General features: G+C 39.8%; 1 protein-coding gene across 1 annotated transcript; it reads left to right on the forward strand.

The window, feature by feature from the left end:
- Positions 1-1835: 1835 nt before the first annotated feature.
- On the forward strand, positions 1836-24652 carry gabra1 (gamma-aminobutyric acid type A receptor subunit alpha1; the record flags this gene model as incomplete). The annotated part of the gene is made up of 9 exons (XM_079214267.1): positions 1836-1918; positions 5886-5998; positions 7085-7152; positions 8816-9036; positions 10464-10546; positions 11785-11928; positions 12878-13030; positions 23526-23728; positions 24332-24652. 9 exons carry the CDS (start codon positions 1836-1838, stop codon positions 24650-24652), a joined length of 1389 nt encoding a protein of 462 aa, XP_079070393.1.
- Between the last annotated feature and the right edge of the window lie 3164 nt (positions 24653-27816).

Raw genomic sequence — 27816 nt, forward strand, 5'->3', positions numbered from 1 at the left:
TTTATTTACAGGCACGAGCGATGAAGTAAAGCATGTATGGATAGAGACCTCGGCACATAGACCAGATTTGTAAATTTAGTAGATTTTTTTTGTTGCTGACAGACTAAGAGAGTTCAACTCACTACAGCACCGCCAATGAACAGTGAGAGAGACCTGCGCATATCGTCAGCAGCCGCTTCTCCAGCCTCAAGCTAAAATTCGTCAGATCTGAGATCACAGAGGATTTTTCTCATTCAGTCCGGCAAGAAACAGATATTCTCAAAAGTTTGAGGATATAGCCAGCGGATACCGAGTATATACCCCGACTCATCTTCTGTAAGTGTTTTTCTCCATGTTGTTCCTCGCCTTTTCATCAGACAGAAGAAGGGAAGATGGGAGCAACACTCGGATTTAGAAAGGAGATGGTTTGTGCTGCCGGACGCCGCTAAAATCGAAGACGAGTTTTATTGGGGAGAAGGGGGAGTTTGCCGTCGAAATTGGGACCGTTTAAGGGTTGTTCTACGGGAAACCAGTGCCGTTTTATGTTTTCTAATGGGAGACGCCTGATTTCAGCACCACGGACAGCGCTCCGACTAAAACAGCATCAACGCACATTTGCTTAATTACTCCGCCACGCACGAATTGGGTCGCCATGCATGTATTTAGACCAACCGTGCAGGGATGCCAGTTGCATGCTAAATGTCTACCCGTGCTCCCGTGCTCAGATATATTTATGTATCGTAAGGGAGAGGGTGACATTTCCCCTGAATAACTTAGAAAGTGGGCTTGTGCGGGATTTTCTCCTCCCGTCGTTAATCTGCATCATCCCCGCCTCGTCAAATCCTTGTCAACCAAAGGATTTATTTTTGTGTTTATATTTCATTTTTAGCAGAGCATTGTGTACGTTTCCCCACGACTCCCATCCGTTCACGGTGCACATCACAAGCAAGTATAGCACGGGCATTGTCTTCTATGTGCATTGTGCTTCACTGGCAGGATTTTGTGGTCGTGTTGTGAAATACTGGTTTAGCGCTTTCAGATAAGTAAGTAATTGCTCCTCTTGCGGACGCATCGATTATGCCTTCGAAAATAGACCGTGAACCCGAGCATTATGTTTTCGCATGCACAGTAGTGCAGGCTAATTGCTTACATACTTTATGACCCGGCTGACATCATAGCTTAATGAATGAGGAGGAAGCCAAATGATTTTATTTTAGAGGGATTTGGTTTGATATTGCGGTATTGCGCGTTTCACATTGCAGAGGAGGCTGTGTACAGGTGCTACAAGCTCACACCGGGGTGTTATGTGGTCGATGATGTGTTGCCTCGTTATTTCATCTTAATTATTATGCGCTACAGATGCAGCCGTGTTGCATACGTGTGTATTCAGCGTCAGTTATGAAAGTCGTATTACCACTGGGTCCCTTTTCTGATCATCGACATGATGACCAGCTATTTAAAATGTGGTCTCCCACACAGACTAGTTTGGGTGTAGAGTATGTCTCTGTCAATGTGACACATGATTTAAAATGATGATGTGAAATCTTTGAGGCGTGCGTATGTCAAGTAGTATGTGATGGCCCAATGCGTGTGGCAGAGGCCATTTGGTTTGATTCATGTGCTGTCAGTGAATCTGTAAGGGACGTTCAGGAGCAGGACCAAAAATCGCATCTCTAAAGGAACAAGCCTCCACATTAGCTGTTGTTGTTTTAGCTGATCTACATGTATATTGTACTCTTGTTGTAATTAAATGTTTGGGTTGATTGTGGATCATTGGTTTATACGTCTTGGTAATGCTGTTAATTCTCTCTCTCTCTCTTTGACCTCCAGCAGTGAAAGGTCCTCATATTGCAACTATGTGTGGACGGAGCAGGACGGCCTTTCTGTTTCTGTGGGCTGGCTTGCTTGTCACCAATGGCGTCCTGGGGGGTGGGAAAAGGTAAGAACAAACTTTAACTAACATTTGCATGCGTGCCTTTGTATTCTATTTGCTCCTTGGATCATTCTAGATGGATGCAAGCCACACATTGCATGCACACTGTTCATATGACTTGCATTTGAAGCCTTGCAGAGAGTTTGAGACAAACGCCTCGTGAATTCTAAATATTGCCCATTTGATCAAGATATTTACGGGAACACTGCAATTCCACACAGTGACATTTGGACGGCAAACTGCAAAGACCATACTGCACTAGGCAAAATATTGAATGCACTTTTTGGAAGAGGGAAATTACCTTTTAATGCTTCTTAGTGCTCGCCAAATGGTAAACTGGACAATACAAACGTCAGTAAATCAGTCAGCCAGCCAGTGAGGGCTGTACAGTGGTACACCAGCTGAGACGTCTTCCTGCCTATTGCTTGCGTTATTGGGTTACACCCTTATGGGTATTCGTAACTGGGGCATCCCCAGAGGACACATGCTTATAATTGCATAGAGGCAATGAGAAGTGCAACACAGAGAAAAGAGAGAGAAGATGGGGGAGTTGAAATAACCAATATCCATATTACCATAGTATTATACAGTTGTCGTTTTGGGGGTTTTCCGTCCTTGTGGGAAAACATCTACATTCTCAGTTTTCACACCTGGGCTGTGTACAGTGACTTGTGTTGCACCGAGATATTTGGCACAGATCTGTGCACTCGTCATTTGTCAGCAACTGCAGGGATAGTAGGGTCGATGTTCAGACACACTTCTCAAAGTCAACACTAAGGTGTCGGATGCCACCTAACCAGAAGCAGACAAAGAGAGATAATGATTGGATAGGAGGTGGCAGCAATTTGATCCACCGTCATGTCTCTGCACCTGCATTAATTGCCACCTGATTCAAATCACGGCCAGCTACCCATGTGAAGCATGCCTCAAAACAGCATAATCTGGCGCCGCCCCTTGGATTAACATGGACAGCTCTGACATTGAACCCTTACAGTAAATAAACAAAAAGACAAAGATAAGTACAATTCACTAGCGGTTGCATGTGCATGAGGTCATATTAGCTCTCATTCCGTTGTGGTTCTTGTCGATAATCCTGGAGAGACTCAAGAGATCAGGCTTTTCAGAATGGTTGAATAATTCAGAAGGGCTGTCACAGAGAGTTGACTTGAATGGTGATGTCTTGAGATGGTCCAGCTTGCTTCTCTGCCAGTGACACCAGAAGCTACACCACAAAAACACACATGCATACAGTATACAGTACGTTGTATGTTTCCGCTTACATGCCCTGAGCACAGGCAGAAAACAGATGGGATTTGTTCTATTTTAATGCAGGATGCACTGCGATACATCATTATTGTACACTTGATTTGATCTAACTGACTTATCACGGCTGTAGCTGAAGTTTGAGATGCACCGACTGGCAAATGGAGAGTTTGATCTACTGGTTTTGATGTGCTATATGTTGAGCACCTTAGAGAAAATATAAAAGTACTGATTACTTTACTCAGGAACTGTCACTGGAAACTGCAAAGCAATTATCACCCAAAGATTTACTGTATAATCCAGTCCTCCTTTTGAAGTTAAATACAGAATCACACACACACACACACACACACACACACACACCTTGGGGGATTTCAACAAGACACGGTAATCAGGAAGACCTAGCACTCTGCTACAGTATGTTGCCAACGATAGAAATTGCCTTATAATTAGATATCCGAGCGACTAGAGAGAAAAGGGCCGAGAGAGAGACGTGCAGTAAAATGGAGAAAGGGAGACGGGGGAGAGAAAGAGAGACTTTGGCAGAGTGAGTAGAACGGCACTGTTGCTGTTCAGATGACCTGTAGATGGGGATGGTGTACAATGTTTTATGAGGAAGTGGCCCCTGGCTGATAAACATGTGTATTCTTCCACAGCACCTTTTCCTCACCATTTTCTTTCCTTTTCCTTGACATTCAACCCCAACCCCCCACCGCCTCTGTTACCAAACAATTTATATCCTGAAGAAACACATCTGCCATATTATTCCATATATTCCCAACGTGTAAATAATATAGTTTTCTATTCACTTGAGATGGCAAATTGGACTTGTCAGTATCTTGAATCCAGGTAAAAAATACAGATGACTATCATTCAAAAATATTGCAAGGTCAAAGAAGTATGCCCATTGAAAGATTGTTTCTTTTATTTTGTACAAAAGAGTGTAATTTTCACTATTTCTGCCACAGATTAATACTTCCTTGTAACATGGATTGTTCTCTTGTATATTCCCCTATTATTTCTAATTGTCTTAATTAGTTAACTTAAAAGAGCAAAGGGACATCCTGGCTTGATTTCTCTGTCGGTGGAAACTATAACAAGAGCACTGTAACTTGTGTGGCAGACCAAAATCTGTTCCGATGTCTTTCTCTGATTTGGAAAATTGGAAATGCCGAAATAAATGTGGAAAAAAAGAATATTAATTAGCGATTGTACATATATCGATACATATTTGCTTCAGCTGATGTCCCATGAATGCAATTTATGCTTCCTGTATTTATACATAACTGGCTTTCCAGACCTGAACAAAACAGCTAAATTATTGTTTTGAATTTGAGTATTTCCAAGCTGTTACCTCCAAGACTGATGCAAAACAAAATTGCTCATCACAGTTTTCACAGTTTTAATGCTGGCTTCGGTTTTCAGAGAGTTCTTCTTGTTTTTTGGCAGATAGAAGGATGCTTGCGAATTAAGGGGAAATTGGTGGCAGAGAGATGCGCATTAACCTTTTTTATACAAATCCATGTGTGACGCGGATGCAGCATCCTTGTTTAGAAAGCAAAATGTTCAGCAGCTCATGTTCAAAGACATGGGATTGAGGCAGATCCCACAGCTTTGAACGTAAATCGTCTCACTGACTCCCCAGTGTCACTCCACAATTTCCTCACCTTTTTCCAACCTCGCTCATCTCCATTGTATCTCCCCCCTCCTCGATCTCCGTCATCTCCATCTTTTTTTCTCTTCTTTGTCTTTTCTTTGGACCGTTCCTTCCATGTTTCTCCAGACGGCACTCTCCCTCCAGCCATCCCTCCTACTTGTCCTTCCCTCCCATTGCAGGTCCCCGCTAAATAATCTTGATGACCTCTCCCTCTCCTTGGAGCCGTTCAGCTTGCAGAGCTTGTTTCCAAACACTTGCTGTTTATTTAGCATGCAATCAAACCAAACGCTATTGGCATAAAGAGAGGGAGAGGAATACAGTGTAATATACAGTGTAATTAGGAGCTGTATTTCTGAGTATGAATGCTATCAAATATGTATGCATGGAGATGCTGCAAACTCTGCTCTTACAATTACTGATTGTGACTGTTTTCAGCATTGCTCTGAGCATTTTGTTTTATGTTCAAAGAACACATTCAGCAAGGCTTTTGTGGTCTAAAAGACCATATTCAGGTATAAATAATGTATTGTGATTCCTCTATTCTCTCTCTCTTTTTCTCCCTGTGTGAGATTGTTCCTATGTGTGGGCGTATGTTCGCACACACAGATGCGCTCTGAATGCTCAGTTTTACATTCCGATGAAATACCTTTAACACTTGCCACATGGTCCAAAAGGATAATACAGGATAATTTGGCTTTGTGAAATGTGTTCCTTTCCAGTCTATCTCTTAACAATCACTTGTTCATTCTTCTCATATCAACACAATATAAAACCTCATGGTTCACACACTGAATTGTAAATTGGCATTGACACTGAAAGGTGTCAGTTTCATGCAGTATTTTGGTTTTCTTGTTTGTTTTATGATTCATTGTTCAATGATTAATGTGATTCATGATGCATTCTGTGTTGTCTGTACTTCGAAAGACTAAGATCCTCCTTTTTTGTCTTTGATATATTATTATATATAGAGTTTGTTCTTACTCTTTTGGCAGTTTTGACTGTTTTTTGGACTCTAGCTGTGACGACATTAAATCTTCTTCTTTGCTTTGCCAGCTCTGGGCAGAACGGCATGACAGATGAACAGAAAGATAACACTACAGTGTTCACCAAGATCTTAGACAGTCTTCTGGATGGCTATGACAATCGCCTCAGGCCAGGACTAGGAGGTCAGTTAACCCAAGTCTTTGAATGTCTTTTATCCCTCATGGTAACTGTTTGAATCTTTTTTCTTTTTTTGCCAACATGCAAATACCCTCTTGAAGGACTCCTAAAAATAGCTTACTTTCAACATGGTAATATCCATATGACAAAATCATATGGAGATGGGTTTGATTACAGTGTCAGATTTTGTGAATGATAATTAACTGGAGATTCATTGTTCACCTGCTGCTTTCGTGAATTGGAAGTTAACAAGCACATCTAATATAACATAGTGAGTGACATTTTATTGTGTGGTCAGCCCCTTCACTCTATTGTCAACTGTCCATTGTTTGAGAGAGAAAAACAAAATGGCAGGGAGACTGAGAGACAAATCCAGAAACGGAAAATGAGAGAAATGGAATGAAACGGAGAGTAAAAGGGAAAAGGGAGAGAGATAATGTGAGAATTGGTGTGTGAAGGACACTGAGAATGCAGCAAGCATCACACAGGCAAATAAAACCAGCTAGAAGCAACCCTCGGTCTCTAGAAGTTCATCGATTATAGATTATTTATTTATATATATTATTTATTTAATTATAGATTACGATGGGTATCATTCATAAATCAAGCTGTCATATTTCAGTTTCAGAATCAAAAAATACGAACCCTCACGCACGCACGCACACACACACGCGCACACGCACACACACACACACACACACACACACACACACACACACACACACACACACACACACACACACACAGAGTCCCTAGTGGACCCATTTTGTCTATCATTATTATGGGACCAGAGTGGGTATTTTCAGTTACACAGCAATGTGCAAATGTATTAAGAGATTGAACCACCGTCCGGGTTATGGAGCTGACACTGAAACTAATAACAGCAGAAATGATTATCGACATTCAAAATGGGCATTTTTATGTTGTTGTTTTTTTTTTCCAATTTGTGTGTGTGTCCAAGTGTTAAAAATAATGTTGAATAGATTGAATGGATTAGAGACCATAGCCAGGTGGTCTTGTATTAACAGGTAGTTAGGAGCTAATGAATGCCACAGATAGTCACTCACTCTGGTAATTTCCTGCTTCAACAGAGCGTGTAACCGAAGTCAAGACTGACATTTTCGTGACTAGTATTGGACCCGTTTCGGACCATGAGATGGTAAGATTCCTTTCGCCTCTGTAAATGTCACTAGTTTCTGCCTGTTCTTGTCCCTCGACCTCTGTCTTATAACCTCTCTGGGCACAATGGTCTCCCAACTGTCAAGTAATTATTAATTTGATGATTCATTCCATTAACTCCTGATGTGTTAATAAAACGGTCACGTGTGAAATGTATTTTCTGGTGCATGGTTCATAATCCCACTCTACATAAATGCCACCGCTACCCATACATATGACTGCATGTGACTTTCATGTGGATGTCAAAATATGCTGTGTGCTTCGACCCCAAACTCAGTTTATTTATTATGGAATATTAAAAAACAGCTCTGCCGTGATCGATTATTCACATGTATATATCCATATACCCATGCTGATGTCTTTACTAAACAATCTGGAGCAAAGAAACGATCGGATACTGAGGTTCAAAGACTGAGGTTGCTTATCTTTCCTTCATGACTGAATTGCAATTGAATTTGAGCAAACACAACTATTATATGATATGTCAATGTGATATGGAAGGTCGAGCTGTTTTCACATCCCATTTTGAGATAATCGATAAACACTACCGTATGATCACTATGACTAAAATGCAACATTTAACTATAAGCCGCAGGCTTCTCAAACATGGGCATCCTTACACAGCACTGGAAACCAATTAATCTCATCCAAATGTCTCACTGCCTTTCCTTTGGATAAAAGTGACTCCTGTTATCTGCACGTGAAGTGCTGTACTCCATTTGACGTAATCTCAGTTAATTGCAGTGGCTGACATGCGGGCCGGGACTATTTCGCTGCTGAGGCCAGAAGGAAGAGCTCAAGAACATTTTCTCCATCTCCAGCCTTTCACTATCCCCCCTCTATTACCTTGAAGCTGTTTGAGCTCACACTAATTATCTTACGTGGGCCAAGTGGAAATGGGGAGAGAAGAGAACAAAAAACATGCTGCGCTGTAATTTTTACAGGCTCCCTTTACTTTGTTGGGCAGTCATGTGGAACCATTAGAGTCTGCTCTCAGCTATAGTCATTAGCTGCCTTCAAAATGAAATATCCTGTTAATTTTGTGTCCCGTGCTTCCCTTTTGTGTCCAGTGTGATTTTAATTACTGAACAAAGAAGTTTCCCCAAAGATAAATGCAAACAGTGATCATGTTTGGCTCTTACCTAACAATACAATACAAAATGATGCTTCATTTGCATATTGTGTCTTAAAAGGACCGTACCATAATTATGTAAAATATGCAACAAAATAAAATGAAAAGAATACCTCACATATTAATGAGTGAAATAAAGAACACTTACTAAACTTTACAACAGAGGTATACTTTTAGAGAAGATACCAGCCAGAAAACCATGCTCCTCTATCTACTAGAATAGATCCTCACCATATTTGCAAAAGCATTTAACATGAAGAGACAGTTAGCAGCAGGGAAACTAGGCCAAGACTACCATCAGAAAGTCAAAGTGACAAGAGGAAGAGAAAAGAGAAAAAGTGAAAACACGAAAAGGGATAAAAAGGAAAAATAAGGTTGGATTACTCAGCATCTTCCCCAAGCTAGCTTTAGTAGATGCGGTGGAAGGAAAACAGCTATAGGGTTGGGGATTTTCTTTGTTTGTCTACTTCTTTACTTTTTCTTTTCTCTACCTGCCACTGTCCACCTGTAGGAGTACACCATTGATGTATTCTTCAGACAGAGCTGGAAGGATGAAAGGTTAAAGTTCAAAGGACCCATGGCTGTACTGCGTCTCAACAACCTGATGGCCAGCAAGATCTGGACCCCCGACACCTTCTTCCACAATGGCAAGAAGTCGGTGGCTCACAACATGACCATGCCAAACAAACTACTGCGAATTACAGAGGAAGGCACTCTGCTGTACACCATGAGGTAGGTTGACTATATTCTACATTCTCGTGCATCTCAGACCTAGCTTGAAGTTCAAGATTAAAGTTAAAGGTTTTTGAGCTGACATTAAATGATAGCATTACACAAACTGAAGTAAATATAGATTTATTTGGACTATTGTTAGCTGTGTTAATGCATATTTGGTGCGTATTTGCAACACCATAATGGGGTATGTGGAAAATACTCATGATACATTCCAGTGCCCATGTTCATTGCAAAGAAGGAATATGTCCTCCAGTGCAGTGATGTTTTATTTTTTTATTTTTTTTGGAAAGCGATGGAGATCAAAGAGCACAGAGGATTAAGTTTGCAAGCGTAGACGACTGTTTTTTTTTTTGCCATGTTTTTAACCATACAATATGTTGTTAATAGGACCATTACCAGTTTTATCTTTTAGCTATCAACTGAAACCTTTTATAGAATAACCTGGCATTACTTTGTCTATTTGCATCTTTAGATTTCTAGATTTATTTATGGCTGTTGATGGAATTTTCAGATTTTATCCCCTCTGTTAATATGTCAAGACTGAACCTGTGTTAAACCAATCTTCAGATTTCAGTTCTGGAAACGTATGCAAATTAACACATATGTGTACGATTATTCACTATCACTATATATCGATGTATTAATTGTTCTTTAGAGATTGTAGTGAGCCATGTATATGTTCTGTGCACCACAAACATTTTCATTTTGAATTTGTCATTTTTCCATTGTGGTGTTCACCAGGAAAAATACAATAGTATTCTGTCATGATTTATCACTTTGGGGATGCTGCCTGACAGTTGCGAGCAGGAAGATAAGGTGTATGACCAGCTGAGCTGAGTGTAGAACCAGTCGTGGCACCTCGGTAGCCTTCAGCAGACTGTGGGTAAATAAATGCTTTACAGACATGTACAATCCTTGATGCACACCACAGAGTGATGCTAATGTGAGATGTCTAAGGCAAGGATTGTAAAACATTTGTTTAAGCGTGTTTACTAGCAGGGGAGGGGGTAGAGGCATAGCCCATATTGCTGTCACAGATGAGCAAGATGAGGGATGGATGGGAGATTAGTGTGTCACGGGTGGGCTGACGTGCTGTTTTTCACCAAGCTGTCAGGAAATGGAAACCTACAGCTCAGGGAACTGGATCATTTCTGTTGGTTTGGGGGCCAGTAGCCGCAGTTTGACAGTGTTTGATGCTGAGAGACTGGGAACAAAAACAGTACACCAAATGTCCCTGGTGCATCATTGTACTAAATTGTGATTCCTGTGCCTTAATTCTTACAGTCCTCTTCCTGACCGCTCCACCAGCACTGTTACTATGATGTATTTCTCCCTAGCTCTGCCATATGCTGTGTTTTTCATTATTTCCTTGCCTACTGTTTTTTTTCACAATTCGCTATCAATGTCTGTTTGAATCTCTCTAGACTTACAGTAAGAGCAGAATGCCCCATGCACCTGGAGGACTTCCCTATGGATGCCCATGCTTGTCCACTGAAATTTGGCAGCTGTAAGTGGCCTCTGCACTCACACACAGCCTTACATACATGGACATATATGCACATCACACAGACTCACACTTGCCTCTCTGACATGCTGTCACTACCTCATCCAAGTGGAAGCGCGACCCCAGCACCAGTCCCTGATAAGGGATGACAGTGTGGTAACAGCTGTTCTCCCAGAGGAACTGTCCGTCAAGGCCCCTCTGGTCTCCCCATTCAACCCCGCCAGGCCCTGCAAGACCCTGCAAGACCCTGGCGGGCATGCAGCGCACAGACCTGTGTTTATCCAAGGCAGCGCTCTTTGTAACATTTCCAGAGCATCACACCAGCTGCTCACCGCTGACAGCTAACCCTTCCCGGCATCATCCTTGAGAAGACATAACAGGAGATAGAAAGATGGAGGTTGGAGACAAGAATATAGAATGAGAGGAAAAATAAATGAGATAAAAACATAGGAAGGATGGGAGGTGGGGGAGAGAAAGCAAGAGAAATATACCAAAAGTGGAAAAGATTTTAAAAAAAAAAAAGGGAACATTACACTATCTCTGTGACATTCTTCAGGCAGCTACACAACGTGAGTGAGAGGATTGAGTCTCCCCCACCCCCCCTTAAATTGAACTCACTCCCTAAATATTTCAGTGATGAGCTCTCTTCCTTATGCTGCAGTCTGCAGTCGAGCCATCCTTTCCTCTGCAGTGGTAGAGCCACACTGCAGCTTTGACATGTTGGGTGGCCGGAGGGAAGAACAGACTGACTTGGCTGTTTTAAGGTCACGATGTCCTGTTGGGATGTTGTTTATTTGTTTTCTTACATTTCCAGGGATGACCATGACACAATGTGACATGACAACGCATCGCATGTCAAAATGCAAAATTGTTGGAAAGGAGACCAAATATGAGACGGAATGATCTTTAAAAGGATTGGATAAAACAGTGGAACTAAAGTTAGCAGATGCTCTAACAAGGTGAAATAAAAAGAATATGCTTAAATAGAAAAATGAGACAAGACAGGTATAATTGAGATGAGAGCAGAGTAGATGAGATGAAAGAAGACAAGCAGAGACAATGAGAAAAAAATCAAAAGGAATTGAGTGGAATACCTCATTCCAGATTTGCCATTTTCTCAACTGTTATTCAACCCAGCAACTCGCTAAATAGCTGAAAATAAAACCTGCGAGGCATCACGTGACAACAGACAACCGGCAGCCAAATAATTTATAACTTTTCACTCTGTTCGTCCTTGTCAGATGCCTACACTCAAGCGGAGGTGGTTTATGTGTGGACCAGAGGGGCTGACCAATCTGTGGTCGTGGCAGAGGATGGTTCCAGATTAAACCAGTACGATCTGATGGGGCAGAGTGTGAATTCCGGTGTGGTGCAGTCCAGCACAGGTGGGTTTCAGTTAGGGTGAAATATGCTCTGAATGATACAGTTTCCCTTGAAATATATACTTGTTTTTCAAGGAAATCTTTGCAATTTGAATTAAGTCATTGACGTGTATAATGTTCACATTGAATTACAGAGTCAAAGCTACTGAGAAAGATTGAAGCTCAGTCCATGCACAGTTACTTTGTACTTTTCATGGCTCATTCGGTCTTGTTCATCGTTCATCACTGATACAACTAGCTGGTCTGAAACAACACATTTTGACACAGCTGCTACGGTTCATCTATATCTTCAACGACATCCGTTTGTAGTTTTACAAACGACAGGCCATTCTCTACATTTATAATTTCCCTAATTGCAATTACATATTTTGTCCACCTCTTCTTTGCTTTATTGACACAGGCAAAAATGAGTGACAGCCTAAAATGGGTGACCTGTTTGCAGTGAAACTAGCTGCAGGCAGAAAGTAAAGCTTAAGACCGTCCTCGCCCCCCAATAATTTGCCTTGTTTGCAACAAGATCCCAAGTGACTGCAACTATCAAGCCTAATTGAATAATGTGGATCTTTAAATGCATTTATCTTCTTTTTTGGGGGTATTTTTTCCAGTTATGTATTGCACTGTAAAAGCCTCACAATCCACACATTGTTATAACCACATAAAACCCTAGTGCTGTTGCTGTAGTGGTCGTTTTCTCTCTGCAACTGGATCTAACTGCACTGATGCAATAGGCTATGCCTGTGTATTGAGTTTGTTGACAAATGACATCCATAACTATGCCAATAAATCTCAACCACAATAAAAATGAGAGAGAAGACAAAACAAACCATTTAGAATACAAATAAAATACTAACTCTACGGAGACCGGTAAAATAGATGTCCTTGATATATATTTTGAAGTGTAAAGTTTATTAGCGCATTCTTTCTGACTTTGTCTTTTGTCTGCTCACCACAGGAGAGTATGTTGTGATGACAACCCACTTCCACCTGAAGAGGAAAATTGGTTACTTTGTGATCCAGACATATCTACCTTGCATCATGACAGTCATCCTCTCCCAAGTGTCTTTCTGGCTCAACAGAGAGTCCGTCCCTGCCAGAACTGTCTTTGGTGAGTTGTCTGCTCCCTTCTCTTCTAAATAAATGCTGGTAGAGAAATGAGCCTGTCAACAGAAGATTTATAAATATGTTCTGAAATGATGGTATGATGGTATCAAGCACTCAATTTAAAACTTCAGTGTTATTGAGGAAAGCCCGATATAATGAATGAAAAGTTTATTTACATACATATTGCAGCCTCTTAATGTCATTATCTATCGATCTAACTATTACTATTACTTTTTTTAATAATGTAATGATGATAATATTAATAACAATAATAATATCATACTTGCCTAATGATACATAGGTTGGTCTATTTGATCTATAATATGTATCTAGTATAAGGTGTAAACAGTAAGCCTTTATTTAAAAAGTATGTTTAACCCATTGTTATGTCAAGATCATGATACAATTCATTGATGGAGGGGAGGCTGCTTCCCAAAACAATTGTATGGGGTCATGACCCATGCTACCACAGTATGCTGATGGAGTTTGATGATGTCTGGGCCCTGTTTCTCGTACCTGGCTTACTGAGTTAGCGGGCAAATTGTTCGGATAAGATGACGTAGGTCAGGCTTTTCGGTTTCTCAAAGCAAGCTTAGATAAATCACCATAGCAACACAGCCAAAAATGTAAACCTGCTCCCGGGCAGGCTTACTAAAATTCACTGGATAAGCTGGCCACTCCCACCGGACAAAAAAGGCAGCTCACTTCCTCATTGATGAAGGAGCGATATTAGTTATATTAGTTTTATAGGGAGAGAGTTATTTCAGATCGCCAAGATCCGTTCTCACATCAGGATGACTTCCGATACGCGGCACTATAGATTCTGCCAGCAAGGAATCATTTATTTACGAGAGCTTCTCGAGCCGCGGACATTGATCAGCACAGGCGCAGCCGATCGCCCGTCTCACCCGCTGCATGCCACGCTGTTCTTAAGTTTATTTAGCGCTTAAGAAACTTATGGATGTGTTGAAAGCACTCATCATTATATGACAGTGTTATTAGTACACCATACATATCATTATTGTAGAACATGATTAAGGTGGACTCATGATGAGAATACAGAGAATCACACACCATTTCTTTTCACTGCTTCAACTGATTGAATTTCTGATTGTGAATAATACATACATACTGATCCGCCCATACACATATTCAAACTCCTAGTTATATGGTTATCTACACATACATGTATATACACATATATAGTACATGATTCATACGTGCATACGGTACATATATCCTCATAAGTATATATTTATTCGTAAATATAATCTGATTGATTTGGGTGATGAAGCACTTAAAATTTGCCGATACATTTTCCCAACATATCAGAAATTTAACTTGTCTGATATATTTGTGACGCTTGTGTCTCGCAGCGGGGACGGAGTTAAAGTTGCGTTCACAGCAACAACGTTGAAAAAACGTTGGAATATTCGCAGCGCGTTTGCTGTGAATGACTACAGTGTTGACTTCCTCATATGCCTTCATGATCATCTCCTGCTTCTCAGCAGAGAAATAAAAAGAGGTTCCTCTGAGTTTATTTGCCATTGTACTGTTAGAACACCGTGGTGTCAGTGCTCGATTATTATCCCTTCTGAAGAGGAGCGGGCGCGCGCATTTATCCAGATGACTGACGTCTGGCTAGAATTAACGAGACCGTTTCAGCGCGGATCAGCCGTGAAGAAACCCAGATAGCCTGATGTCAATCATCTCGCTAATTTAAGATGGATAATAGGACATTTGCTTGACTTTGTTTAGCCAGGTACGAGAAACAGGGCCCTGATTAACAGTTAAAGCAAAGCAAAGACAATGATTGCTTTACTTGACACTGGAAAAACATTCTCCGATATGGACAACAGTTTTTTATTTAAACAAGTGGTTAACATTTCGGAGAAATGTGTGCGCTTGCTTCCTTTGAGGAGAGTTAGATAAGAGCTGGAAGGAGAAGGCAATTTAAAGTTCAACAAATGCCAACATTAAAGCTCACTAATTCCCATGTTGTAGCTTGTTTGTTTAATATGTAATATGTACGCAAACAGAAATGGAAATGGGACAACATACTGCAACAATTTCATGAACAGTGGTCACAGCATCTTCCTGATGTCTCCGCCGGTTACCTGGCAACCCGGCAACCTCACAGGGATGACAGAGTGGCATCAATCTTCTCATCTAATTCTCAGCAAGAAAGCTAATAAGCGTAGTTGCCAAAATATCAAACTATTCCCTTCACAGATATTAAACGGTAAAAAGAAAAAAAGTCCAAACATCATTGTGCGGTATTTCAACTCTGTTCTCTTCTCTTCTCTTCTGTCTCTGCACCAACGGGGTGAACATGAGCTTTAATCAGCTGTGGCTGGCTGCAGTAGAATTTCAAGCACAAGGCTCAGTGTGAATTTAGATTTACGTGCTCTGAATGTTTGCCTACAAGTGTGTGCGTGTGTGTGTTTGTGTGTGTTTGTGTGTGTGTGTGTGTGTGTGTGTGTGTGTGTGTGTGTGTGTGTGTGTGTGTGTGTATCTAACTGTCTGTCACACTGAGGTCTTACATAATAACGCCCAAAAGGAAAGCTCTTGCTAGTCTGCAGCATGCTCTGTAGCAGCAAAGCACAGCAGCAGGCAGAATGTCCTTGAGTTACCTCACCCTACACTCATTCTTTTTCTTTTTCTTCTTACCCTCTCTCTCTCTCTCTCTCTCTCTCTCTCTCTCTATCTTTCTCTCTCTCTCTCTCTCTCTCTCCTCCTTCTTCTTCTCCTTCTTCTCCTTCTTCTTCTCATGGATGCCAGTGTCTCCCCTGGCCTACACTACTTTCACAGAAACATTACACAGGCCCCTGATTTTGCAACTCTGCAGTCTCAAGCAGGGTTTTTTTCCACTCTTCCCGCAATGTTTTGGTGTCTGTTTGTGTGAGTTGTTAGTGTCTTCATGTGTCACAGCTAGCTACCTGCGGTGCTTGTCACGTGTCGAGGGGAAATGAGGATGGCCTAGATTAAATTCGAACAACTATCTAGGGCATGTGTGTGTCCCTCATGCTATCATTGCTGATTCTGCTTCATGAGATTACATGCATGCAGTGCGCTAACACACACACACACACACACGCACGCACACAATCACAGTTGAATAAGCATGTGCACGCGCTTTCATGAAGACGCAGAGCAGCACAGCATCAAGGTATGCTAGGTAGGTCATTCGTGTGATTAATATGCATCACCTGAGACAGCAGATGAATGAGGCTGTTCTTCTTCAGAGAGGTTACCCTGTCAATATCACTGTAAATGCATCATTAAAATGACATAGCAGACAATCAGGATCTTTCATTGCCATCTTAATCTGCTGGCTATCATCTAAGTCAGAGATTTATGTGGTATGTCAAAACCATTGTACATGTGTTTAGTGCTATATGAAAGAGTGCTCTCAGCTGTCGTCACACTGAAGGTCTGATATTCAGTGTGTCGTTATCGTGGTGAATCATATACAAAATGCAACCTACATAACAATATTCAATGTAAACCCATGTATAATATGTTCATGTCAGAAAGAGGTTAAGGTCTCACTGCTTGATGTGTACGGGGGGGATGTGTCGAAGCCCCCCTGGCTCCATTTGTCTTGTTGTGCCTTGATATGGCCGTGTGCAGTGATTATTTTGAGAGCCAGGCTTGTGAATGGTGCTTTAAACATTCAATAGATATGATGGGAAGTAGAGAGGTGTCAGGTTTTTGAAATAGGCAGTTCAGGGCTTGACAGGAACAGAATTCAGATTCAGATGTAACTTTAATTGTATTGTCATTGCACAGAGTAGAAGTACTGGGACAACGAAATGTAGTTTAGCATCTGACCAGAGTGCCAAAGAGAAGCAGTAAAAGTGCAGTGCAATATGGCGGATGAATGCTAAATGCTGATAAACACAAATAATACTCAATATGCTGTAGTTCAATGTGTCATTTAGAAACGCACCTCATTATGTACATTCCAATTTTACAGTATGTCACTTTCCCAAAAAAGACATGTCAGTAATGTCAGTAAGTCTAAATTGAATGCAATCCTGTTAATATAAAGACTATTAGAGACCACGGTTGAATACACAGAGAGATATTAAATGTGCATAATGTTCCACCTAATTAACCGTACTGTGTTAAATGTATCACTTAACTATAACCGCGTATGCACAAAGAACACTTTCTCACTCCCCACTCATCTTGGTCAGTGGCCCGACACTTCAAAACCCTCTGGTGTCAGTTGCTGCTTGATACATTCATACAGTCTCTTTTCAGAATAGGTTAACCAGTTTACTTTATTAGATTTAGGCAACAAAAGTACTTTGTTATGCTTAGGAAATCATTGTGGTTTGGATTAAACAAGTATGTTTGTTACATTAAATAAGTATGCTTGGTAATATAACTGCCGATAGTTAAGTATGGAAGTTGTATAATAAACGTTAAAATGTGTAGAGCTTGAATTTGTTTCACACAGGATAGCGACAAAAGTTTGATGAATGGTGAATTAATTAATATGCAGCTTCAACATACGTTAACATATAAATATAATGACAAGCCAAACTTAATCTGGACTTTCTTTAGTGATATCAAACACGCTTCTTCCTTCATATTATGTTGTGACTTTTAAATTATAGCTTTGTCCATAATAGTGCTGTTATGTCTGAACAAAGTGGAACATTCATATACCTATGAGTAATTGACAATAGCTATTATTTTAATCGACACATAGATTAAGCTAGCAATGCTATGTGTTCCATCTCTAAAAAAGTCTCTAGGAGTAAACAATTTTTTTAAATCGTGAAGAAAACATGTTGTTTTAAATATTATATTTAAAATGGAAGGATTAACTAAATTGCACATATGCATATTAGGCATTCCTCCAGGAGACACAATTTACAGCTTGACTTTTCATATCGGAACAGAATCATCTATCAAATGGTGCGCACTGGTGCAATGGACACTAAAGATAAAAAAGAAAACAACTACTGAAATGTTATGTGCGTACTCTTATTACTAGAGATATGACATATCGTTCCAACACAGATGTTCAAATCTGACACAGAAACCCCAAAAACAGGAACAAACTGAAGTCACTGTTTAAATTACGTTATAACTATGAAGCACAACATTTTTTTCGAAAGCTTTCCCTGTAGATGAATTGGCAATTTAAAAACACAGCAGTGGGTAGAGTTATCTTATTTATCATTGTGCCGATTAGGAAGCTGATTAGTTCATAGCCAGTTTGCTGTAGTGGAAAACTGTTGGCAATGCGATTGGTTGAGTATTTATTGGTTATCCCATGATGCTGTGTCATGTATCTGCTCATTAAGGAATAACACCTTATGTGTGTGTGTGTGTGTGTGTGTGTGTGTGTGTGTGTGTGTGTGTGTGTGTGTGTGTGTGTGTGTGTGGCACAGTTCTCACAGCTGTTGTGCTGGCACAGTCATTTAACTCACCCGCCAATCAACGTGTCAATATATTTCTTGATCTATGTAGATCAGAGATGACGTAGTAATGCTGAATGGAATGTGTTTGTGAGTCAGGTCCCCGCGAGGCTTCAGTTATTGATAAAGCATGAATAATTAAGTAGTCGCAGCACAGTATAGATGTTGATAGACATCCAATAAAGACAGCTGCATTGGAGCTGCATTCCAAAATCCCAACATTTAAATTGGTTTCCGTGTAATATTGCATGCCAGTAAATAGAGCCCAGTAACACAAAACTCACTCTCCAAACGTTAGAGATATGGCTGATGCAGGAAAGAAACAAGGTTCACTCTGAGTCCTCTGAGTCTTTTTAAAGCTTTCTTGAAGGCGTAAGCATAACACAAGTGTGTTACTGCTGTGTGTTTCAGCAGACATCATTTAGTGTACTGTCCTTGCTTAGAGTTGTGCATGCCAGTGAACGGTTTGTAAAACATTTCATTCACATCAACTTTGATGCAAGCCCTCTTTAGCACCCGACTTGTATTCATGCTTTAAGTCACACATAAAGGACTTCCTATTCTTTGAGTGAGCAGGGACAATGTACTTTTGACCTCGTCCCCACATTTTGATCGTCATGTTTGATTGGTTGCCTACTCAGTCAAAATGGTGTCTGAGGCAAATTTCTGTTGAACGAGGGAGCATGAGCGAGAGGAGAGAGAGAGAAAGAGAGAGAAAGAGAGAGAGAGAGAGAGAGAGAGAGAGAGAGAGAGAGAGACAGAGAGATTTTCCTCAGGGCTCACTCTCCCCACAGAGATTTTGAGATGTGTGGCTTGGCTGCGATCCAATGGCTCAGCAGTGCATTGAACTCACTGCCTTGAGATTGGTCAGATTAGCTGAAGCCTGTCAATCAAGGGTTGTCAAACTGTAAATTGTAGTAAAAAAAAAAACATATTGATTATAAACAATGACTTTGCACCTCATGCAGACACTTTGTTTGACACTAAGGGACAAAGAAAGTTGAACTCAAAAAGCCTATTCATTTATTTTGAGCCAGGCCTGGAACAATTTATTTTTTAATCTGGAGCCTTCGAGCACTAAATGTCTATCAGACTGATTACCATGATATACATTAAATCAAATGTATATAATCTTTACCTTGCTGTGTTAGGAACCTATTAACCAAGTGGACATTATCTGCCCGACATTTTCAAAAAATGTACATTTGCACTGTCTGCCTGCTTTTAGTCATTTCAAACTTGTCCTAACCTGAAGCAGCAGTGACAGACTTCCCACCTTGAAATATTATTTCTCACCTTGTCATTCATCACCTTAAATCTCTAATTTAGTTCCCCCAAATTTGCTTTCTCACATCTTTCTCTATTTCTTGACTTTTTCTTCCCCCATAACCCTGAGTGTATTTGAAAGAGTCTGCAAACAGAGACAAACAACGTTTTAGAAGATATGTATCATGTAAATCAAGTGTTAGTGCTTGTGCACACTGAGCTAAATTGAGTGGAAGGGTCTCTCAAAAATTAAGTTACATCACTATTAATCCAGTTAGAACTTTCCAGATCAGTGACTTTGTTCATTAACATCCTTCAAAGCCTCAAGTCTATTAGTTACAACATGTCAAATGGAGTCATTTAAAGCCATCTCTGGAGTCGCGTCCTAATGAATCAACTAACCAGCCTTCTAAATTGTCCCTAAATAGGCCTAACGCTAAACAGACACACAGGAGGACTGTTCTTCCTGGAGGTGGGAAACGAATACCTGTCCACCTTGCTAGTACACAGACACACACACACACACACACATACACACACACACACACACACACACACACACACACACACACACACACACACACACACACACACACACACACATAGACGCATATAACACACCATTGTGTGCAAGCAACAAAGCAAACCAACACTCAACAATCAGTCAATTCCAAATTATATTACCAAATGTGACTCTCTTTTTCTTTATTATTTTGTGGTATAAAGACATCGGTAGTGTCGGAAGACTTGTTTCCATGACTACGAAGCTTGTCAAAGACAGTAAAGAAAATATGATTCCAATCATCAGAGTGCCTTTGTGAGGACTTGTGTAATACCCAGTGGTGCTGCCTTCATCCTCCCCCACACTATTAACCGATTTACTGGCAAACTAAATACCTGACAGATTGGCACCACTCTGTTGCCACCAATCTTTTCATCCAACCTGCCCTCACCGGCCTTCATCCCTTCCTACCACTGGACCGTACATATCTTGAATATCCTTATAGGCCATATTCCTCCCACACATGTATTTGTGTTATCTAGTTGTTTCCCTGAATATGTATGTCCTTATTCCCTTCCTCCACACCATCTTATCTCTGTAGCTCTCAGTACAGAAGCAATGATTGTGAGGTGCCATGCTTTTGTGCTCCAGTACCTGCTGAGGCCATAAGCACACATGATTGCTCGCAAAATCACTTTGCACTGGCTGTTCTCCAATGGAGAATGTTCTAGCACCCCCCTCATGAGCAGTGACACCTTGGTGTTAGAGTTACACTCCACTGGAAATCTCAAGACACTGTTCTGGTTCCTAAAATGATTTAAACTGTGACACCAAGCTGGTGCTTCCAATCCAATTACAGCTTTATGCGATGCACAGTATGTGTGGATTCTACATCTCACATTTGCAGGCAACTCATTTGCAGAAGTAATTTAGGTAAACCAGCAGCATTTAGTTCCCAAGTTTTTTATAGCTAAAGCCTTAGACTTTTGATAATGCGGTTCATACTTCACATCATTCTTTTACATGCACTCTTTATTTACTACAACCAACGAATGTCCTTCCCTTATGTCAAATGCAAACTACTATACTACTTTTGTAGCGTGCTACAAATGGGGTCACTCTTCATGAACATTTATGAAGATTTTGACATTTTACTTAAAAATAAAACACATTCCCCCAAAATGTTTTTTATCTAATACTAATTAGCTGTGTTTGAAAAATATTCTGTGTTAAAATGGAAGGTATGAAAATCTGGTATGAATATGTCTCTTCATTTCATCGTTTCAAATCTCCTGCTGCCACGCATTCCCATAAAAGTATATTAACAAACCATGCAATGCCCTGCAGTGCAGAATATAGTCATCATGTTACTGTATTAATTAATACACTTACTGTAGCATAGAAAAGTTATTCCTTACATCTGAGTTGTGCTTATAGAAATGCAAATATACCATCTGCGACAAAGAGGCAGATGCTATTCTTGATTCCTCCTGAATGTCATTTTTAATCAAATTAAACCAAATATCTATTTAGGACATGTAATAAACAACATGCAATGAGAAGCTCAGAAATACAATTTGACAATAAAATATATCAGAACAAATAATTCTGATTTACAGTATATTAATGATTAGTCCCCTTTGTGTAACAATTTTACCTATCCAGTCTGCATTAGAGGTATCCTATTCTGTTACGGCTAATGGCCAATCATGTGTTTGGCTCTGACTAATGAAATGAAAACAATCAGCCTTTATGCTTCATGTCACAGCACAGCACCAACTCAGTAATGCCAAAATCATGTTAAAAGAGAGTAGGAGGATGAGGAGTCTGTGATTCATCATTTAGCACTTACATCACAGCCGAGGAGGAAGAAGAATTCATAATTCCATTTTTTTAATTCACGTATGTCCTCATGAAGCTTCTGAACTTAATAAGACATGTTAATTCGTAACTGTCTTTGTAGATGTGTAAATAATAATTTTACAGACAATGGCATAACAATTTCAAAGGCAGCTTGAACAGAATTCATATTAAGTTAAGAACCAATTAACAGTATTAAGCAGTTTTATTAGAGGTCTTATATTTTTATTTAATTATTATTTTTTATTCACTATGAACAGTAGAGCTTTGCTGCATGACTCACCAGTTGTCTATATAGTGAAGGAAGTCTTAAACATCAAAACAATATATTCCAAACATAAGAAACGTCCACTGGTAAAGTGGTGAGAGAAAGATGCAAGCACTGACTTAAAAAAGCTTAGCCGTATAGTTGCAGAGACATCCGAAGAACTATTTGCTCAGCTTTAAGGAACAATTAACCCCCAAAAAAGACCATTCAGATAAGATTATCATATTTTTTTAAATAAAACGTACATAGGATGGATCATGTAAACATGAAAGTGTGTATGTGGCGGTGTCATGTACATTACATGCATGTTTTTACAGAAACACCTCTCTCCACATGTGTGGGAGGATCTTCTCTGCATATTTTATAATTCCTGTACACGCCAGCTGTTCCTCAGCTCCCTTTATGGTAGTCCGGGCTGAATTAGTGGATTGTTTGCTGCTTGGGCTGATGTTATTTGGTGTGTAAACATCTGCAGTAGTCTGTTCTGTGATGAGCACCGCATCGTTAGATGTGCTCTGACCCAGTTCCTCTCCCTCTCTACACTGTGTCTCATCTCAGCTCTCAATAGCTGATGTCGTAGCTGAGATATTTGGTTTTCCAGGGTTGACGTGCGCTCCTTAATATGAGTCACGTTGGCTATAAACATGCATCAACTGTATTCATTTATGCTTTTTACATTGCTTCATAATTGCTTTAGTGTCGTTGTGCAGGTCAAAATTAGAGAGAAAGACTATTTTGCCTGGTATTAGTCAGCAGCAGTATCTCTGAGGCCAACTGCATCTTCCAGCTGCATCTGTGGAAATCTCGACCTCTCGAAGTCTATTAAAAGCACGAGCTGTAATACTGTATCAGCTGCTCACATAGATTAATGTGAATGAACTGCTTGCTCATTTCACACAACTTTAGCTTAGAATATTAACCATGAATTCACAATCATGCCAAAACATGTTTGCTTTGGAAATGCCTGATTTATTAAATTAATGAAGGGGGGTGGTTTCTAGTTGCTCATTGTACAGTGTAGAATTCCGCCTAATTGATATACTTTATAAAACATATACGTGTTTGTCTTTTCAAACATTTATGGTACACACATGAGTCATCGTAGCAAATTATTTTCTTTGAGATTTGATGTTTCACATATCTGTGTTGTCTTGTCTCCCTGCAGGAGTGACCACTGTCCTGACCATGACAACACTCAGTATCAGTGCCAGGAATTCTCTCCCTAAAGTGGCCTATGCCACAGCTATGGACTGGTTCATCGCAGTGTGCTATGCCTTTGTCTTCTCGGCCCTCATTGAGTTTGCCACAGTCAACTACTTCACCAAGAGGGGTTACGCCTGGGATGGAAAAAGTGTGGTGCCAGAGAAGGTATTTGAAGCTTTTTTTATATATATTACGTATGTTCCTAAGGGTTCTGCAAAGAAAGGAATAGAGATACTAGACAGATTAGTCGGCCCTTGTTTTTACCAACACAAAATTCCTCTGCGCAAAACGAGAGGAAATCCATGTATCTAGGGAAGGAAAGACCCAGGACAGTTAGCACTTAACTGTTGAAGTCCAGGCAGGGGACTTTTAGATGTTGTCCTCAGCTCATCTTAATTTGTAATTTGAGTAACATGACATGAACATTAATAGTTTAATGTTCATCTTGTGCATGCTGCTCCGCTTGTCTCAATGCTGCAGTTAGCAGCACCATACTCTGTAATCTCCTGCTGTTTTTTATATATATGTATATAAGAGTCCAACATTTCTTGTGAGATGAATTGCTTCTGCTTGGAAATATGTTGATGTGAGGAATTTATATTTCTGAACTTAATATCCGTATTCCAACTGAATGTTCATCAAGCTGCTTAATGGCATATTGCTGAATGGCATATTGACATCAATCACATTGCACAACAATGCATATTTAAAGAACCTGAACTTTATTCATTTTACTTTCCCAATGCTTTCCCCAACCAACGCAATCAGCAAAAGAAGAAGAAGGAGTCTCTCCTCAAGAAGAACAACACTACAGCCTACCCAGCTGCCACTGCTACAGCCTTTGCCCCCAATATTGCCAGGGACCCTGGCTTGGCCACTATTGCCAAAAGCGCCCCACCACCCCCAACTGAGCCCAAGGAGGAGCCAAAGCCCAAGCCTCCAGAGGCCAAGAAGACCTTTAACAGTGTGAGCAAGATAGACAGGATTGCCAGAATAGCCTTCCCGTTGCTCTTTGGAACCTTTAACTTGGTCTACTGGGCAACCTACTTGAATAAGAAGCCCAAATTGCAGGGGATGGATCCACACTAATCCATGTTTCATTCCTTTAAAAATATACCTGTCTATTTTTTTCCATTTCCTTTCTTATTCCTTCTAAAACATGTGTTTTATTTCATTTTCAGACAAACATGGTGTCCATGCTGGTTTGAACTCCCAGTTATTGCATTGCTTCTATGTTTACCTAAAGTTTGAACATTTTGAAAAAAAGAAATAGAGAAAAAAAAGAAAGATAGCTATACAGACTTTTGAAAGGATGTTGTTCAGGTCTCGGGTGATGCTACTAAGAAAATGCTACTATAAATATATAGCCCAGAGAATGCTATTCTACAACTCCACATAGCCCAAACCTGTTAATGGGCTTTTATTTCTATGTTTGTTTTTTAATTTAATGTCTGTTTCTGTTTTATTCAAACATGGAATCACAGACACGGTAAAAGGTACTTGTGTATATGCATGGGCAGGGCATCTTCTTATTTGTTTATTAATTCAAAATACAGATCCACACTGACGACACATAGCTTAGTTTATTTGATATCAGAAGCAACAATGCTACGCTCATTCTTTTAAATTCTTTGTAGATGTTTTACGAGATTAATTATGTTATTTTTGAAAATACTTTAGGGTTTCTGCAATAGCAATAACACATGTCTCACACCATTTATTTAGGGATTAAAAAAAGGAAAGAAATGAAATCCTATTTGTGCTCATTTATAATATTATTATTTTTATTTCACAGCATTGTAAATAGTATCAAGAGTTAGAGATGTCAATATTATGTTTAAGCTTTGCAAAGTGTAACTAAAGGGTATGTTTATTGGAAACATGGAGAAGATAATTATTTTATTGTATTTGTTTTTGTTTTGGTTCATGATACTTTCTACAAAAATAATATATAGTGGTCTAATTCACGCTTAAGTGACTGTTCGCGTTCCATTCAAAGCTGCTTTCACACTGAAGTAAAATATTATTCAACTGTGTGTTTGTGTACACACTGACGGCAACAACAGCAACAACATCAACAGTGTAATCTGAGATTGGTTAGTTATGAGTAAGAATGTAAACATCATCTCGAATCCTGGAGTGCATTTGACATTTAGAATTAAATCACACATTATTTACTTTTTTTGTTTATTCTATTTATGGTGGGGCCAAAACGCCATTTATAGCAAAGTAAAGTAGGCATCGCTTAACAACAGATGGGGCAGACTGAGAAGGAGGAGGAGTGCCTTTTTTTTCATCTTCAGAGTTGAAGCTGTGATGGCTCCTACTTTGTTGATTGATGGCACATCTGTATTTTCCATCCCACTGTGTCCCCTGACCCTGTTGAGTCACCATCTTCTTTCAGTTGAAAATTGAGACATAACACTCAGAAAGTACCAGCTACACTGCCTTCAGTATCACATGCCCGTTTGGACTCATTTGTTGCTGCTTGTTGGTGAGCAACAGCGAGAGACAGGGAGAGAGACAGAAAGAGACAAAGAGAGAAAGGAGTCGGTGAGTTGAAGTGGCACTGTAATCTTGTTTTAGCCGGCGCTGTGTTTCACACAGAGGACTTGTCTTGTAGTTCCACAAAAGCGACGGAGATGAATATATTTTTGTAGCATGATGTCAATCCCTCTTCCGAGAAAAAAAACAACAGAAACTAACGTAAATGTGAAAAAAAATGCTTTTGTTTTGTCTTGAACATTGCTTGCTCCTTTTTCTTTTTAACTTATTAAAAAAACACATATTTTAAGGACATGCTTCTTCTCTGATGTGGCACGCTGAGGTTTTCTGAACAGTCCATTTTCAATTATGTTAATGTAGCAATATTAAATTAGCAAGGGCTTTTCTTAGGACCTGAACCTGACACTCAGTCTGGGCTGGTATCCATTGTAGCTTTACACTGACCCCTCGCTATACTTGTAGATTCAGCGATAAACATATAAACATGGACATCTAGAAATTATTTAGATTTGGTCAAAGATAACAGGCATCGCATTATGTGTCCATCTTGGGTTCCGAAGCCTTTGGCTCCCACTCTAACCTTATTTCACGAAATCTCCAACTAACATGTTGGGGAGAGCCTGTGCATTGTATTGCATCATGGGTGTGCTTTTTTCAATATGTTTTACAGGGCACTAAACATCTTAAATGACATGTAAGAATCCTGCAGAATTATCTGTGTTAGTGCGCTGGGGTGAAGAAATCATGCTCTCGCCAGAGGAATACAAAAAAGAGACCGCTGGTTGTTGCTATTGTTATTATTTGCATTATCATAATGACCAATGCTGAACCTATCCCCTAATAGCAGATGTCTTTGCAGGCATATGCAAGTCTACTGTTAACAGCCACTTAACCTACAAGCAGAAGCTCAAGGAACTAGAGAGTTCAGGATGAAGAGTTGTATAAAGATATTTGAATTCTAAACTAGTGTATGTATGTTTATTATCATGAAGAAAAAATATATATATACATATGTAATATACATAATGCATACAGTATTTGATTCTATTAATGAAGTTATTAGCTAAGATGATGATGAATATTGTTTGTATTATCAACCTATTGTTATGCATTTTGCACATTTAGAAGAATAATAACATTACATTTATGTAGTCAGCTTTGTGCTATGCAAGGACAGCTTTGAACCACATCATTGACCTTCTCTCCCTGACCATTGTGTTTCAGATTTACAAGCTATGAATAAAAAGAAATAAAAAATAAGCTTAGCTTTTATATCAGCTGTGCACCCACTAGATTTTTTTTTTCTTTCAACCATGGCTATACAGGGTGACATCAAAGAAAACAGTGGATTATCTCTTTTGTTTGCGCTTTGGATTTGTCGGTGGTTGAAGGGAAAATGTCTGTCATTGTTGATTGCACTTTTTCTCCAGAGACATGCAATAAAGTGATTGAACTGAAAAAAAAAACAGGAGCAAAACTGTAACAAGATCAACTTGTTAATAATATTCTGTTCATTTCTTGAGCTTGTTTGTCATTACAAAAATGGAGGCAGGTGAATATGTTGATTTGCCAAATGGATCGTTTTGTTTATCTTTTGCTTTCCAAAGCTCAATGATATTACAGGGTGCGCAAGAGAGTTTGACGTTAAAGAGTAAGTGGATTTTGTAAACTTTTCAGTTTGGAGAATCTTTGCTAAGCCCCTTTCTTGTACTCCAAGCAGGATCAAACAAATGTGATAGACCGTTAAA

This window comes from Taurulus bubalis, assembly GCF_910589615.1.
Source record: "Taurulus bubalis genome assembly, chromosome: 2".
In the NCBI taxonomy this organism is placed as follows: Eukaryota; Metazoa; Chordata; class Actinopteri; order Perciformes; family Cottidae; genus Taurulus; species Taurulus bubalis.